Source organism: Heterodontus francisci, chromosome 14 (assembly GCF_036365525.1).
Source record: "Heterodontus francisci isolate sHetFra1 chromosome 14, sHetFra1.hap1, whole genome shotgun sequence".
NCBI classification, from domain to species: domain Eukaryota; kingdom Metazoa; phylum Chordata; class Chondrichthyes; order Heterodontiformes; family Heterodontidae; genus Heterodontus; species Heterodontus francisci.
Genome location: NC_090384.1, coordinates 107,739,203 through 107,752,823, shown reverse-complemented (window position 1 = coordinate 107,752,823; position 13,621 = coordinate 107,739,203). Strand labels below are relative to the sequence as shown.

The window sequence follows — 13,621 nt, the reverse complement described above, 5'->3', positions numbered from 1 at the left end:
CAAAACGGTATATCTGTTTGAGAGGGGAATGGCCACAGGGGGCTCCTGCACTACCTGCCTGCGCCTATTATTCCGTCTGGTGGTCACCCATCTCTTTTCTGCCTGTGCAGAACCTGCGGTGTGACCACCTCACTAACCGTGCTATCCACGACGTCCTCAGCACCGCGGATGCTCCACAGTGAATCCACCCGCAGCTCCATCTCCGTAATGCAGGTAGTCAGTAGCTGCAGATGGATACACTTCCTGCACACATGGTTGTCAGGGACACTGGAAGCATCCCTGATTTCCCACATAGCGCAGGAGGAGCATATCACGGGGCTGAGCTCTCCTGTCATGACTTACCTTTAGATTAATTAGTTACTCCCTGAATTAAAAAATACTAATTACACTAGGGGCCTTGTTCTACCCACTACAATCTAAAGTCCTTAATAAGCGACACTGAATTTTTAAAAAACACTTTAGTAGTACTCACCTTATCACCAGAGGTTTCTCTTCAACAAAAAAAAACTTCCCCCTTTTTTTTTTAAAAAGATATTTAAATGCACTAACAGCAGTGACTCACCAACCAATCAGCTTGCAGCTCTCCCCTGACGTCACTGTTGGCTTTTTTTTTCAAACCCCCGGCATGCTGGAAGAGGTCCACTCTGCTCCGCTCCCGGAAGGGAAGGTCCACTCTGCTCCGCTCCCGGAAGGGAAGTGCCTTACTTCCTTAATAATGGATTCTAACAATTTCCCAACAACAGATGTTTAACTGGTCTATGGTGTCCTACTTTCTGCCTCCCTCGTTTTTTGAATAAGGGCATTATATTAGCATTTTTCCAATCCACTGGAACCTTTCCCGCATCCAGGGAATTTTGGAATATTATAACCAATGGATCCACTATCTCCGCTGCCACTTCCTTTTAGACCCTAGGATGTAGGCCATCAGGCCCTGGGGACTTGTCTGCCTTCAATCCCAATAGTTTGCTCAGTACTTTTTCCCTAGTGATGATGACTGTTCTAAGTTCCTCCTAGTTTAGAGATACAGCACTGAAACAGGCCCTTCGGCCCACCGAGTCTGTGCCGACCATCAACCACCCATTTATACTAATCCTATACTAATCCCATATTCCTACCACATCCCCACCTGTCCCTATATCCTCCCTACCACCTACCTATACTAGGGGCAATTGCTAATGGCCAATTTACCTATCAACCTGCAAGTCTTTGGCATGTGGGAGGAAACCGGAGCACCCGGAGGAAACCCACGCAAACACAGGGAGAACTTGCAAACTCCACACAGGCAGTACCCGGAATTGAACCCGGGTCGCTGGAGCTGTGAGGCTGCGGTGCTAACCACTGCGCCGCCCCTTCCTATAACCTCTTTTCTGTACTCTCTCCAACGCTCTCACATCTTTTCTAACGTGCGGCACCCAGAACTGGATGTAATGCTCCAGCTGAGGCCGAACTAATGTCTTGTACAGGTTCAACATAACTTCTGTGCTCTTGTATTCTATGTCCCTATTCATAAAGCCCAGGATACTGTATGCTTTATTAACCGCTCTCTTAACCTGCCCTGCCACCGTTAATGTGTATGCACACATACACCCAGGTCCCTCTACTCCTGCAACCCCTTTAGAATTGAACCCTTTGTTTTCTATTGTCTCTCCATGTTATTCCTACCAAAATGAAATCACCTCACGTTTCTCTGCATTGAATTTCATCTGCCACTTGTCTGTTCATTCCACCAACTTGTCTATGTCCTTTTGAAGTTCTACACTATCCTCCTCAGTTCACAATGCTTCCAAGTTTCGTATCATCTGCAAACTCAAATTGTGCCCTGCACACCAAGGTCTAGGTCATTAATATATATCAGGAAAAGCAAGGGTCTAATGATGGCCATGAAACCATTGTCGATTGTTGTAAAAACCCTTCTGATTCACTAATGTCCTTCAGGGAAGGAAATCTGCTGTCCTTACCTGGTCTGGCCTACATGTGTCTCCAGACCCACAGCAATGTGGTTGACTCTTACATGCCCTCTGAAATGGCCTAGCAAGCCACTCAGTTGTATCTAACCGCTAGCACTGTGGATGTACCTACCCCACATGGACTGCAGCGGTTCAAGAAGGCACCTCACCATTGCCTTCTCAAGGGCAATTAGGGATGGGCAATAAATACTGGCCTGGCCAGCGATGCCCACATCCCATGAACGAATAAAAAAAAAATCACTACTGCTCTTCCACTCTTCTTCCTCCCCTCCTGTGCAGCTGAGCCACTTGTGGTGCCACAAACTTGGCTCTGACTGCACTCCTCTGAGGAACCATCACCCTCACCAGTATCCGAAATGGAAAATCAATTAGCAAACGAGATTGTCTCAGGGGACTCCTGCACTACCTTCCTGGTTCTCTTAGACTGCCTGGTGGTCATCTATTCCCTATCCGCCTGCATGCTCCTAACCTGTGGTATGACCACCTCCTAAACGTGCCACCCACGTAGTTCTCAGCCTCGCGGATGCACCACAGTGACTCCAGCCGCCGCTCGAGTTCCGAAAGACAGAGCTCAAGCTTGTGCAGCCAGTGACACCTCCTGCAGATGTGTTTGTCGATGACACATGGTGCGTCCATGACTTCCCACACGCCCAGGCTGTACATTCCATTCGGCTGAGCTGCCCTGCCATATCTTAAGTTTACAGACTATTTATTATAAGTAGAATAACTTACCAGGTACTCACCAACCAGCTCCTTCCACTGCACCGAAGCAAGAACCAAATACTGGAGGTGTTAAAAAAGTAGAAAAAAAAGAGCACGTCCTCCCCACTTCACCAAACTCACCACTCACTAAACTTGTATCTGCACACTCAGCTTGCAATCTGTACACCATTTGCAGGCTGCATCCAGACCTCTATACTTATACTTTTTGAAACTGAAACTGCAGCAACCAGAGTGGATGAATTCTGATGAATCCGATTCTGATGAAAGGTCACAGACCTGAAACGTTAACTCTGCTTCTCTCTTCACAGATGCTGCCTGACCTGCTGAGTATTTCTAGCACTTTGTGTTTTTATTTAACCAGATTGGACTGGGTCAGCTACTCTGCAGTAGAGTCTGTTAATCCTTGCCAAAGACTGGCAAAAATTTACTTTACTTTCTTAACCCTACTTTATCTCGAGGGTAAATTCCAATTAAATGCTAACTGCAGACCAGATTTTTAGAAAGATAACGACACTTAAAATCCCCACTCACAAAGCTTGTATCTCCACACTCAGCTTGCAGCCTGCACTCTGTTTTGATTTATTAGTGACTATCTTACATTTATGCCCTCTCACTTCTAGTACTATCTTTGTTTATCTTTTTTGCACTCTCTCCAGTGTCTCTATATTCTTTTTATAATATGGTGACCAGAACTGTGCACAGTACTCTAAGTGTGATCTCGCCAAGGTTCCATACAAGTTTAACATCACTTCTCTGCTTTTAAATTCTGTTTGGGATTGATAAAAGGTTATGGGGAGAGGGACAGTGGGATTAGTTTGGGATTGATATAGAGCTATGGGGAGAGAGAAGGGCAGTGGGATTAGTTTGGGATTGATACAAGGGCTATTGGGAGAAAGTTAGGTATTGGGATCAGTATGGCATTGATACAGGGATATTAGGAGAGAGCGGGGCAGTGGATTAGTTTGGGATTGATACAAGGCTATGGGGAGAGAGTGAAGCAGTGGGATTAGTTTGGGATTGATATAGGGCTATGGGGAGAGAGCAGGGCAGTGGGATTAGTTTGGGATTGATATAGGGCTATGGGGAGAGAGAAGGGCAGTGGGATTAGTTTGGGATTGATACAAGGGCTATTGGGAGAAAGTTAGGTATTGGGATCAGTATGGCATTGATACAGGGATATTGGGAGAGAGCGGGGCAGTGGATTAGTTTGGGATTGATACAAGGCTATGGGGAGAGAGTGAAGCAGTGGGATTAGTTTGGGATTGATATAGGGCTATGGGGAGAGAGCAGGGCAGTGGGATTAGTTTGGGATTGATACAAGGGCTATTGGGAGAAAGTTAGGTATTGGGATCAGTATGGCATTGATACAGGGATATTGGGAGAGAGCGGGGCAGTGGATTAGTTTGGGATTGATACAAGGCTATGGGGAGAGAGTGAAGCAGTGGGATTAGTTTGGGATTGATACAAGGCTATGGGGAGAGAGCAGGGCAGTGGGATTAGTTTGGGATTGATACAGGGCTATGGGGAGAGAGCAGGGCAGTGGGATTAGTTTGGGATTGATACAGGGCTATGGGGAGAGAGCGGGGCAGTGGGATTAGTTTGGGATTGATACAGGGCTATGGGGAGAGAGCGGGGCAGTGGGATTAGTTTGGGATTGATATAGGGCTATGGGGAGAGAGCAGGGCAGTGGGATTAGTTTGGGATTGATATAGGGCTATGGGGAGAGAGCAGGGCAGTGGGATTAGTTTGGGATTGTCCTAGCAAAGAGCTGACAAGACACAAAGGGACGAATGGTATCCTTTTCTGCTGTAAGCTTTTGATTAACAGACTCTATTAAGCCAGAATCCTATTTGCTGACAGGAACTTGTTCAGTCTCCATATGGCAGTGGAGGTGCTGTTGAACTAAGGTGAGCTGCTGTATAATCTAAATTACGTTTATCAAATCACCCATCCGTAATATGTTTTTAAGAGAGAATAGTCCCAAAGTAGCTAGCTTTTCCTCATTGCTGAATGCCTTTAGTTCCCTTGCCTTAAAAATAGACAAATAATTTATGGACCTGATCAGTTATAACATCATAACTTCATATTGCACCATGATTACTGTCTTAAGAATCACTTCACAAATCAGTTACCTTTAAAGAACAGAAAGAAGGAATTCCATCCAAGTCTGTTAGTCCACAGCGAGCCATCCAGAGCACCTGCAGTTTTGTTAATGATGTCCCAAGATCCCTGGACATTCATTTGGAGAAAATGGAAAATCAATTATTTCTACTTGGCAATTTCTAAACCATTGGAACCTAAATCTTATTTTGATAACTTGCAGAAAAAACTCTCAACATTTCATTCTGTTGGAGTAATTATTGGAAGCAACCCAGGAGCGTTCATACCAAAGAATTCTTATTGCCTTACTTACGGCCAATAAAGAACAAACAAACGGACATTTATATAGAACCTTTTACACCTTCAGGATGTCCCAAAGTGCTTCACAGCCAATATAAATATAGCCAAAAATAACAGCAACAACTTTCATTTGCATAATTTATTTCACTTAAGACATATACAAATGTGTTTCGCAAAGGAGAACAAGCTGGAAAGGAGAAATTCAGAGATAAACAAAAACTTGGTTAAAGAGATATCTTGAGATGGCTTTAATGGAGAAAAAGAGTTGGAGAGTTCTAAAAGTTATTGCTGTTCTGCAGGCAAACATGTCAGCCAACTTGCATACAGCAAGATCCCATGAAGAGCAAATAAATAAATGATCTAGTTTTGGTGGTGCTGATTGAGGAATAAATATGAGCCAGGATACCAGGAGAACTCTCTTCAAATAATTTCATGGGATCATTCAACTCTGCCTGAACAAGCAGATGGGGCTTCAATTTAACGTTGCAACCGAAAGATAGCACCTCTGACAATACAGCACTCCCTCAGCACTGGCCTGAAATGTCATTGTAGGTTTTGTACTCAAGTGACTGGAGTGATATTTGAATCCATAACCACTTGAATAATAGCTTATCGCACAGTGATGCTAATGTACAGTAGGAAGGTAATAAAAAGCCAGCTAAACCCAGGAGTACATTTGTAATCTAGCAGAAAGTTAAAGACTCGAATGGAGTGATGCCAGCACTCACTATTTCACTATTGATTTCTAGATTTTGCACTATTGTTTTGATGTGCACAATTCAGAAGCGTAGCCAGGATAGAAAAGAAATTGCTCTCTTCCTACCTCCCAGTTCCACAAACTATGCAAATAAGGAGATGGTGGACAATGATTAATCAGTGGCGAGTGCTGGCAACATTGAAAATGTTTTCAGACAATTCCAACATAGCATGGGAGACTGGAATAAGGCAGAAACCCAATTCATATTGCACATTTTCACTGCAGCAAGACACAGTCAGACATAACAAAGTTGCAACACACTCAAGGTGTCCAAATGATGCCATGAACTGTGAGACACAGTTTAAGCAATTGCTCAAAACGCCAAGAATTCTGAGAATCTTGCTCTCAGATAATTGAGGTCTGCCAGAATATATTGTGGGAATGGTGCTTTTATACTTCTCACTGTGTTGCAAAGTTTCCTGCATGCCTAGAAGGTTGCTCTAGTGACTGTTATACTCGATAATTATATGGGGAGGTACAGGGTTATGGAAAGACTGCTTATCTGGCATCCAGTACTGGATGAGAAGAAATTTCCTTCACTTAAATATTGGGAAGACTGAAGCCATTGTTTTCAGTCTCTGCTCCAAATTCTGTTCCCTAGCTAACTCCATCCCTCTCTCTGGTAATGGTCTGAGATTAAGCCAGGCTGTTTGCAACCTTGGTGTCACACTTGACACCGAGATGAGCTTCTGTTCTCAATCACACCATCACTAAGACCACCCATTTCCACCTCCATAACATCGCCCCAGTCTCAGCTCATCTGCTGCTGAAACACTCATGCCTTCGATACCTCTAGACTTGACTATTCCAACACACTGCTGGCTGGTCTCTCATATTCTACCTTCCGCAAACTTGAGGTCATCCAAAATTCTGCTGCCCGTGTCTTAACTCGCACCAAGTCCCGTTCACCTATCACCCCTGTGCTTGCTGACATACATTGGCTCCCAGTCAAGCGACATCTTGATTTTAAACTTCTCATCCTTGTTTTCAAATCCTTCCATGGCTTCACCCTTCCCTCTCTCTGTAATCTCCTCCAGCCCCACAACTCTCCGAGATCTCTGCGCTCCTCTAATTCTAGCCTTTTGGGCATCCCTGATTTTAATTGCTCACCATTGGTGGCCATGCCTTCAGTTGTCTAGGCCCCCTAGCTCCGGAATACCCTCCCTAAACCCCTCTGCCTCTCTTCCCTCCTTTAAGATACTCCTTAAAGCCTACCTCTTTGACCAAGCTTTTGGTCATCTGACCTAATAGCTCCTTACATGGTTAGGTATCAATATTTGTTTTAAAATATTCTATGAAGTGCCATGGGATGTTTTATCATGTTAAAGGCATTATATAATTAAGTTGTTGTTCTTGAATATTGCGTCTGTGTGCAGCTCCTGTTGTCACGATTTTTGGTGCCAACTACCAATTAGAATGCTAGCTAGCAATTGGTGGTAATGTGGTAGTTGCTGAATCTGGCAAGTACATTAGAGGCCTACTACCCAACCCGAACCTGACGACATGTGTCGGGTTCGGATCGGGTCAGGCCCACCTTCAGGGTACTGCGTTCGGACTCAGGTCAGGTCGGACCGAGTCCAGGTCTAGTCAGGTCGGGTCAGGCCGGACACGCATGGTAAGTGCTCTGTTGCTAAGTATTGAAATTAAAAAAGACTTACCTGAGCTGGGAATCCGGGACGAAACTGAGCCTGCGCAGTGAGTGAGTGATGTCACTATGACCTCATCGCGCATGCGCTGCAGCATTGTGGCGATTCCAAGTCTGAAGGTAAGTAAAGGGATGGTTGGGTCGGGCTCGGGACAAAATCGGAGGGACTCGGGCCATCTCGGGCTCTGGTCCGTGGTGGTTCGGTTGGGTTCTTTTTTCCTGACCTGAGCAAGCCTCTAAAGTACGTGCCTCTGTACCGTGAGTTTCTGAAGTCTTTCTCCCAACTGCTCATGCACATGTCGGATATGTCAAATGAGAGAAATTACACATTCATTTAACTTTAGGCAAGCTGGCCATGGGTAATACACTTAAAGCAGATATGAATATTCAAAATTCTGCATGGCAAGAAAGATAAAAGTACTGAAGAGTCCCGTAGCAGGGATTCTCTGTAATAGTCTTTCACTGTCAGACAGAAGTTGTGTTTTATATGGTTCTCTGGTAGCGACAGAGCCACAAATAGTGTGCATTATGTTCAAGGTCACAAAACATCAAGGATGTTCCAGCAAGAGACTGCTGTACAAGGATTTGATAATTCAGCTGCAAAGTCTGATAGTTAATAAAATTGCTGAATCAAAGTCATTAAGTATTGAAAGAAATGACACAAATGGTATGCAGCACTGCACTTATTATCAAGGCCTTCCAGATAAAAATAGAGGAACGATTAACACTGTTGCAGTCTGGAATGCACTGCCTGAAATGACAGTGAAAGCAGAATCAATAATAACTTTCAAAAGGGAATTGAATAAATACTTGAAAAGGAAAAATAAATTACATGACTATTGGGAAAGAGCAGGGCAGTGGGATAAATGGATAGCTCTTTCAAAGCATCGGTACAGACAGGATGGACCAAATGGCCTCCTTTGGTGCTCTAAGATTCTATGGTAGGTCGTCATTTCTCCATTCAGAAGTCTTAAGTCAACAGTCCCTATGGAATTTTCAATGTTAATTATGTCCACACCTGTTATACATTTAGTGACACCTGTCTGGTCATATTTTAAATATGATTTTACCATTAACGTGATACTCTGTGGTCATAAAATTTTAAGAATTGCTTTCACTCAGGGTGCAGCTGCAAGCTTTGACCGCTGGGAGACACTGCACCACGGTTTGGTGTCTTTTCCCAGCTCTGAATAGCCACCATGTTGGGTTTCCACTGGATGAGGAGGTGGTGGAGCCTTTTAAAGGTTTTACAGATATAATTTTTAAAAACAATTTAACTTGCTTCCCTTGAGCCAGAACTTCTCATCCAGCCATTTGGCCATCAAGACAACATAATTTCTGCCCAATCCTGTCTCACAGATTGATCTTTTGGAACTTTGGGGGGGTTCATCTTTGATATTTTGCCCACTCAGGCCACAAAGATTTTGTAGGCCTTTCTTCCTGTGACCATACAGCTGCCCTGACCTCCACATGAGTGTTTCCACTTCACTCTCCCAACTCGTTAGTCCAGTAATAGTGCACCCTGGCTGGGAACTTTATAGGGGCCTCTCACCCCGCGCTTTCCCCATAATCAATGCCAGGCACTCTGAATAAAAAACATGCAGGTGAGAGGCGCTTTACAAATAGGAAAGTTGGAAATTCCACCCACTCCCCTTGTACCCACTCTGTTTATACCTGGAAACCTTTGCAAGGAGTCAGAGGAGGAGGGATCAAAGACAAAAACAAAAGACAGTAAGGGGAATAAGAAAAGTGATAGGCATAGAAATCAAGGGCCAGAATCAAACAAGGCCACAGTGAAAAATAATGGGAAGAGGACAAGTAATGTTAAAAAGACAAGCTTTAAGGGTTTGTGCCATAACGCGCGGAGCATTCACAATAAAGTGGATGAATTAATTGCGCAAATAAATGTAAACGGGTACGATATAGTCGGGATTACAGAGACATGGCTGCAGGGTGACCAGGGATGGGAAATGAACATCCTGGGGTAGTCAGTATTTAGGAAGGACAGGCAAAAAGCAAAAGGCAGTGGAGTTGCATTGCTAGTGAAAAGAGGAAATTAATGCAATAGTGAGGAAGGATATTAGTTTTGACGATGTGGAATCTGTATGGGTAGAGCTGAGAAACACTAAGGGGCAAAAACGTTAGTGGTGGTTGTATATAGACCCCCAAACTGCAGTGTTGATGTTGGGAATGGCATTAAGCAGGAAATTAGAGACACATGCGATAAAGGAACATTTGTAATTATGGGTGACTTTAATCTGCATCTAGATTGGGCAAGTCAAATTAGTCACAATACCGTAGAGGAGGAATTCTTGGCGTGTATACGGGATGGCGTTGTGGACTAATATGTTGAGGAACTAACTAGAGAACAGGCCATCCTAGACTGGGTATTGTGTAATGAGAGTGGAATAATTGACAATCTAGTTGTGCGAGACCCCTTGGGGATGAGTGACCATAATATAATAGAATTCTTCATCAAGATGGAGAGTGACGTAGTTGATTCTGAGACTAGGATCCTGAATCTTAATAAAGGAAACGACGAAGGTATGAGGTGCGAGTTGGCTATGATGGATTGAGAAATGTTACTTAAAGGGATGACGGTGGATAGGCAATGGAAAACATTTAAAGAGCACATGGATGAACTGCAACTAAGCGTGTAAAATTCAAGCACATGGGATTGGGGGTATGGTACTGACATGGATAGAGAACTGGTTGGCAGACAGGAAACAAAGAGTAGGAATAAATGGGTCTTTTTTCAAATGGCAGGCAGTGACTAGTGGGGTACCACAGGGATCGGTGCTAGGACCACAGCTATTCACAACATACATTAATGATTTAGTTGAGGGAACTAAATGTAATAAATCCAAATTTGCAGGTGACACAAAACTGGGTGGGAGGGCGAGTTGTGAGGAGGATGCAGAGAGGCTTCAGGGTGATTTGCACAAGTTAAGTGAGTGGGCAAATGCATGGCAGATGCAGTACAATGTGGATAAATGTGAGGTTATCCACTTTGGTAGCAAAAACAGGAAGGCAGATTATTATTTGAACGGCTATAAACTAAGAGAGGGGAATATGCAGCGAGACCTGGGTGTTCTCCTACACCAGTCACTGAAGGCAAGCATGCAGGTGCAACAGGCGGTAAAAAAAGGCAAATGGTATGTTGGCCTTCATAGCGAGAGGATTCGAGTACAGGAGCAGGGATGTCTTACTGCAATTATGCAAGACCTTGGTGAGGCCACACCTGGAATATTGTGTGCAGTTTTGGTCTCCTTATCTGAGGAAGGATGTTCCTGCGATAGAGGGAGTGCAGTGAAGGTTTACCAGACTGATTCCTGGGAGGGCGGGACTGACGTATGAGGAAAGATTGAGTCGGTTAAGATTATATTCGCTGGAGTTCAGAAGAGTTGGGGGGGATCTCATAGAAACCTATAAAATTCTAAGAGGACTTGACAGGGTAGATGCAGGAAGGATGTTTCCGATGGTGGGGGAGTCCAGAACCAGGGGTCATAGTCTACGGATACAGGGTAAACCTTTCAGGACTGAGATGAAGAGAAATTTCTTCACCCAGAGAGTGGTGAGCCTGTGGAATGCGGTACCAAAGAAAGCAGTCGAGGCCAAAACATTGTATGTTTTCAAGAAGGAGTTAGATATAGCTCTTGGGGCAAAAGGGATCAAAGGATATGGGGAGAAGGCGGGAACAGGTTACTGAGTTGGATGATCAGCCATGATCATAATGAATGGCAGAGCAGGCTCGAAGGGCCGAATGGCTTACTCCTGCTCCTATTTTCTATATGTTTATGTAATCTTACCTCTGCTGCTCCCACTGGCTGCTTCTTACTTTCCTCCCGGGTCTACCTTCACTAACCCCCTTTTACTATTCTCTCTCTGCAGTCTTTGAGCCTTCTTTACATTCCATCCTGTAGCCTCTAACCCCACTCAATCAACCTCTACCCTATTCTATCTCTTCCCACTCCCATCACAATGTCTTCTTCTCTTTGGCACCCTACAGTTCTTCCTGGTCCAATTATTACCTATGCTGTAACCTCACTTCACTAAGACTACACAGATGCGGTAGCGAGAGCGGGAACAGGCGAGAGGAGCCGGGATGTAAAAGAGCCGAGACCCGAGACCAGAAGCAGCGGCGGCGGTGAGAGCAAGAACAGTGGACCTGCTTGACCAACAAAAATCAAAGTGTGACATCACAGGAGAGCTGGTAAGTGGTTGGTGGGTATTTCTTCTGTGTCTGTTTTTTGTTTTGGCCAAGTGATTTAAATCAGGCGACGTCATTACAGGTTAAATAATTCATTTTAAAAAAAATACTGAGATCCAAATTAATTAATTAAATGGAATAGAGATGGCTGGGCAGGTGATGTGTTACAGCTGTAGTATGTGGGAGCTGGTGGACGCCGGTGCGATCCACGGTGAGCACATCTGCAGCAAGTGTAGGCTGCTCGAGGAACTTCGGCTCAGAGTTGATGAGCTGGAGTCCAAACTGCGGACACTGCGACACATCAGGGAGGGGGAGATTTACCTGGACACTGTGTTTCAGGAGACAGTCACACCCCTTAGATTAATTACATCAAATCTGGACTGTGCTCAGGGACTGGAGGGTGTGACTGCGAGTGAGGCAGGTATGGGGATCCAGAATTTAGCTTTGCAGGAGCCTCAGCCAGTGCCCTTATCCAATAGATACGAGGTTCTTGCTCCCGATGAGGACCACGGCACAGACTGCAGGGAGGATGAACGAACTGACCACAGCACTGTGGTTCAGAACGCCATTCAAGTGGGGGGAGAAAAGAGAAATGTAGTTGTAATAGGGAATAGCATAGTTAGGGGAATAGATACTGTGCTCTGCAGCAAAGAAACAGAGTCCCGAAGTAAAAACAAGAAATGCTGGAAATACTCAGCAGGTGTGGCAGCATCTGTGGAGAGAGAAGCAGAATTAACGTTTCAGGTCAGTAACCCTTCATCAGAACTGACTAATATTCGAAATGTAAAAGGTTTTAAGCAAGTAAAGCAGGGGTGGGGCAAGAGATAACAAAAGAGGTGTTGATAGGACAAGGTCACAGAGAATAACTGACCAGAAGGCCATGGAACAAAGGCAAACGGTATGTTAATGGTATGGTGAAAGACAAAGCATTAATACAGAGAGGGTGTCAACTGACTGTAAAATGAACAGCCCTGGCTCCAAGCACACGTATTAAACAAAAAAAGTGGGTAGGCACAGTAGAAACAAACTAAACAAACTAAAATAAAATAAACAAATAAAAAAGAAAAAAATGACTAAAAATAAAAAAGGGGGGCCCAGTCATGCTGTGAAATGATTGAACCCAATGTTCAGTCCGGCAGGCTGTAATGTGCCTAATCGGTAAATGAGATGCTGTTCCTCGAGCTTGCGTTGATGTTCACTGGAACACTGCAGCAATCCCAGGACAGAGATGTGAGCATGAGAGCGGGAGGGAGTGTTGAAATGGCAAGCAACCGGAAGCTTACAGACTGAGCGGAGGTGTTCCGCAAAGCAGTCACCCAATCTGCATTTGGTCTCCCCAATGTAGAGGAGACCACATTGTGAGCAGTGAATACAGTATACTACATTGAAAGAAGTACAAGTAAATCGCTGCTTCACCTGAAAGGAATCTTTGGGGCCTTGGATAGTGAGGAGAGAGGAGGTAAATGGGTAGGTATTACATCTCCTGCGATTTCAGGGGGAAGTTGCTGTGGGAAGGGGACGAGGTGGTGGGGATAATGGAGGAGTGGACGAGGGTGTCGTGGAGGGAACAATCCCTTCAGAATGCTGACAGGGGAAGGGAGGGGAAGATGCGTTTGGTGGTGGCATCACGCTGGATGTGACGGAAATGGCGGATGATGATCCTTTGGATATGGAGGCTGATGGAGTGGAAAGTGAGGACAAGGGGAACCCTGTCACGGTTCAAGGAGGGAGGGGAAGGGGTGAGGGTAGAGATGTGGGAAATGGGCCGGACACAGTTGAGGGCCCTGTCAACCACAGTGGGAGGGAATCCTCGGTTGAGGAAAAAGGAAGACATATCAGAAGCACTGTTGTGGAAGGTAGCATCATCAGAACAGATACGTCGGAGAGGGAGAAACTGGGACGATGGAATGGAGTCCTTA

The 13,621-nt window shown here is 44.9% G+C and overlaps 1 protein-coding gene across 10 annotated transcripts in view; it reads right to left on the bottom strand.

Moving 5' to 3' along the window:
* lrrc56 (leucine rich repeat containing 56) overlaps positions 1-13,621 on the bottom strand; it is a 222,911-nt gene that overhangs the window by 96,301 nt on the left and 112,989 nt on the right. For all 10 annotated transcript variants that reach the window (XM_068046725.1, XM_068046723.1, XM_068046727.1 and 7 more), the window contains one exon: positions 4,823-4,919. In XM_068046725.1, the coding sequence (XP_067902826.1) occupies positions 4,823-4,919 (97 nt within the window). The remainder of the gene's footprint in view (positions 1-4,822; positions 4,920-13,621) is intronic.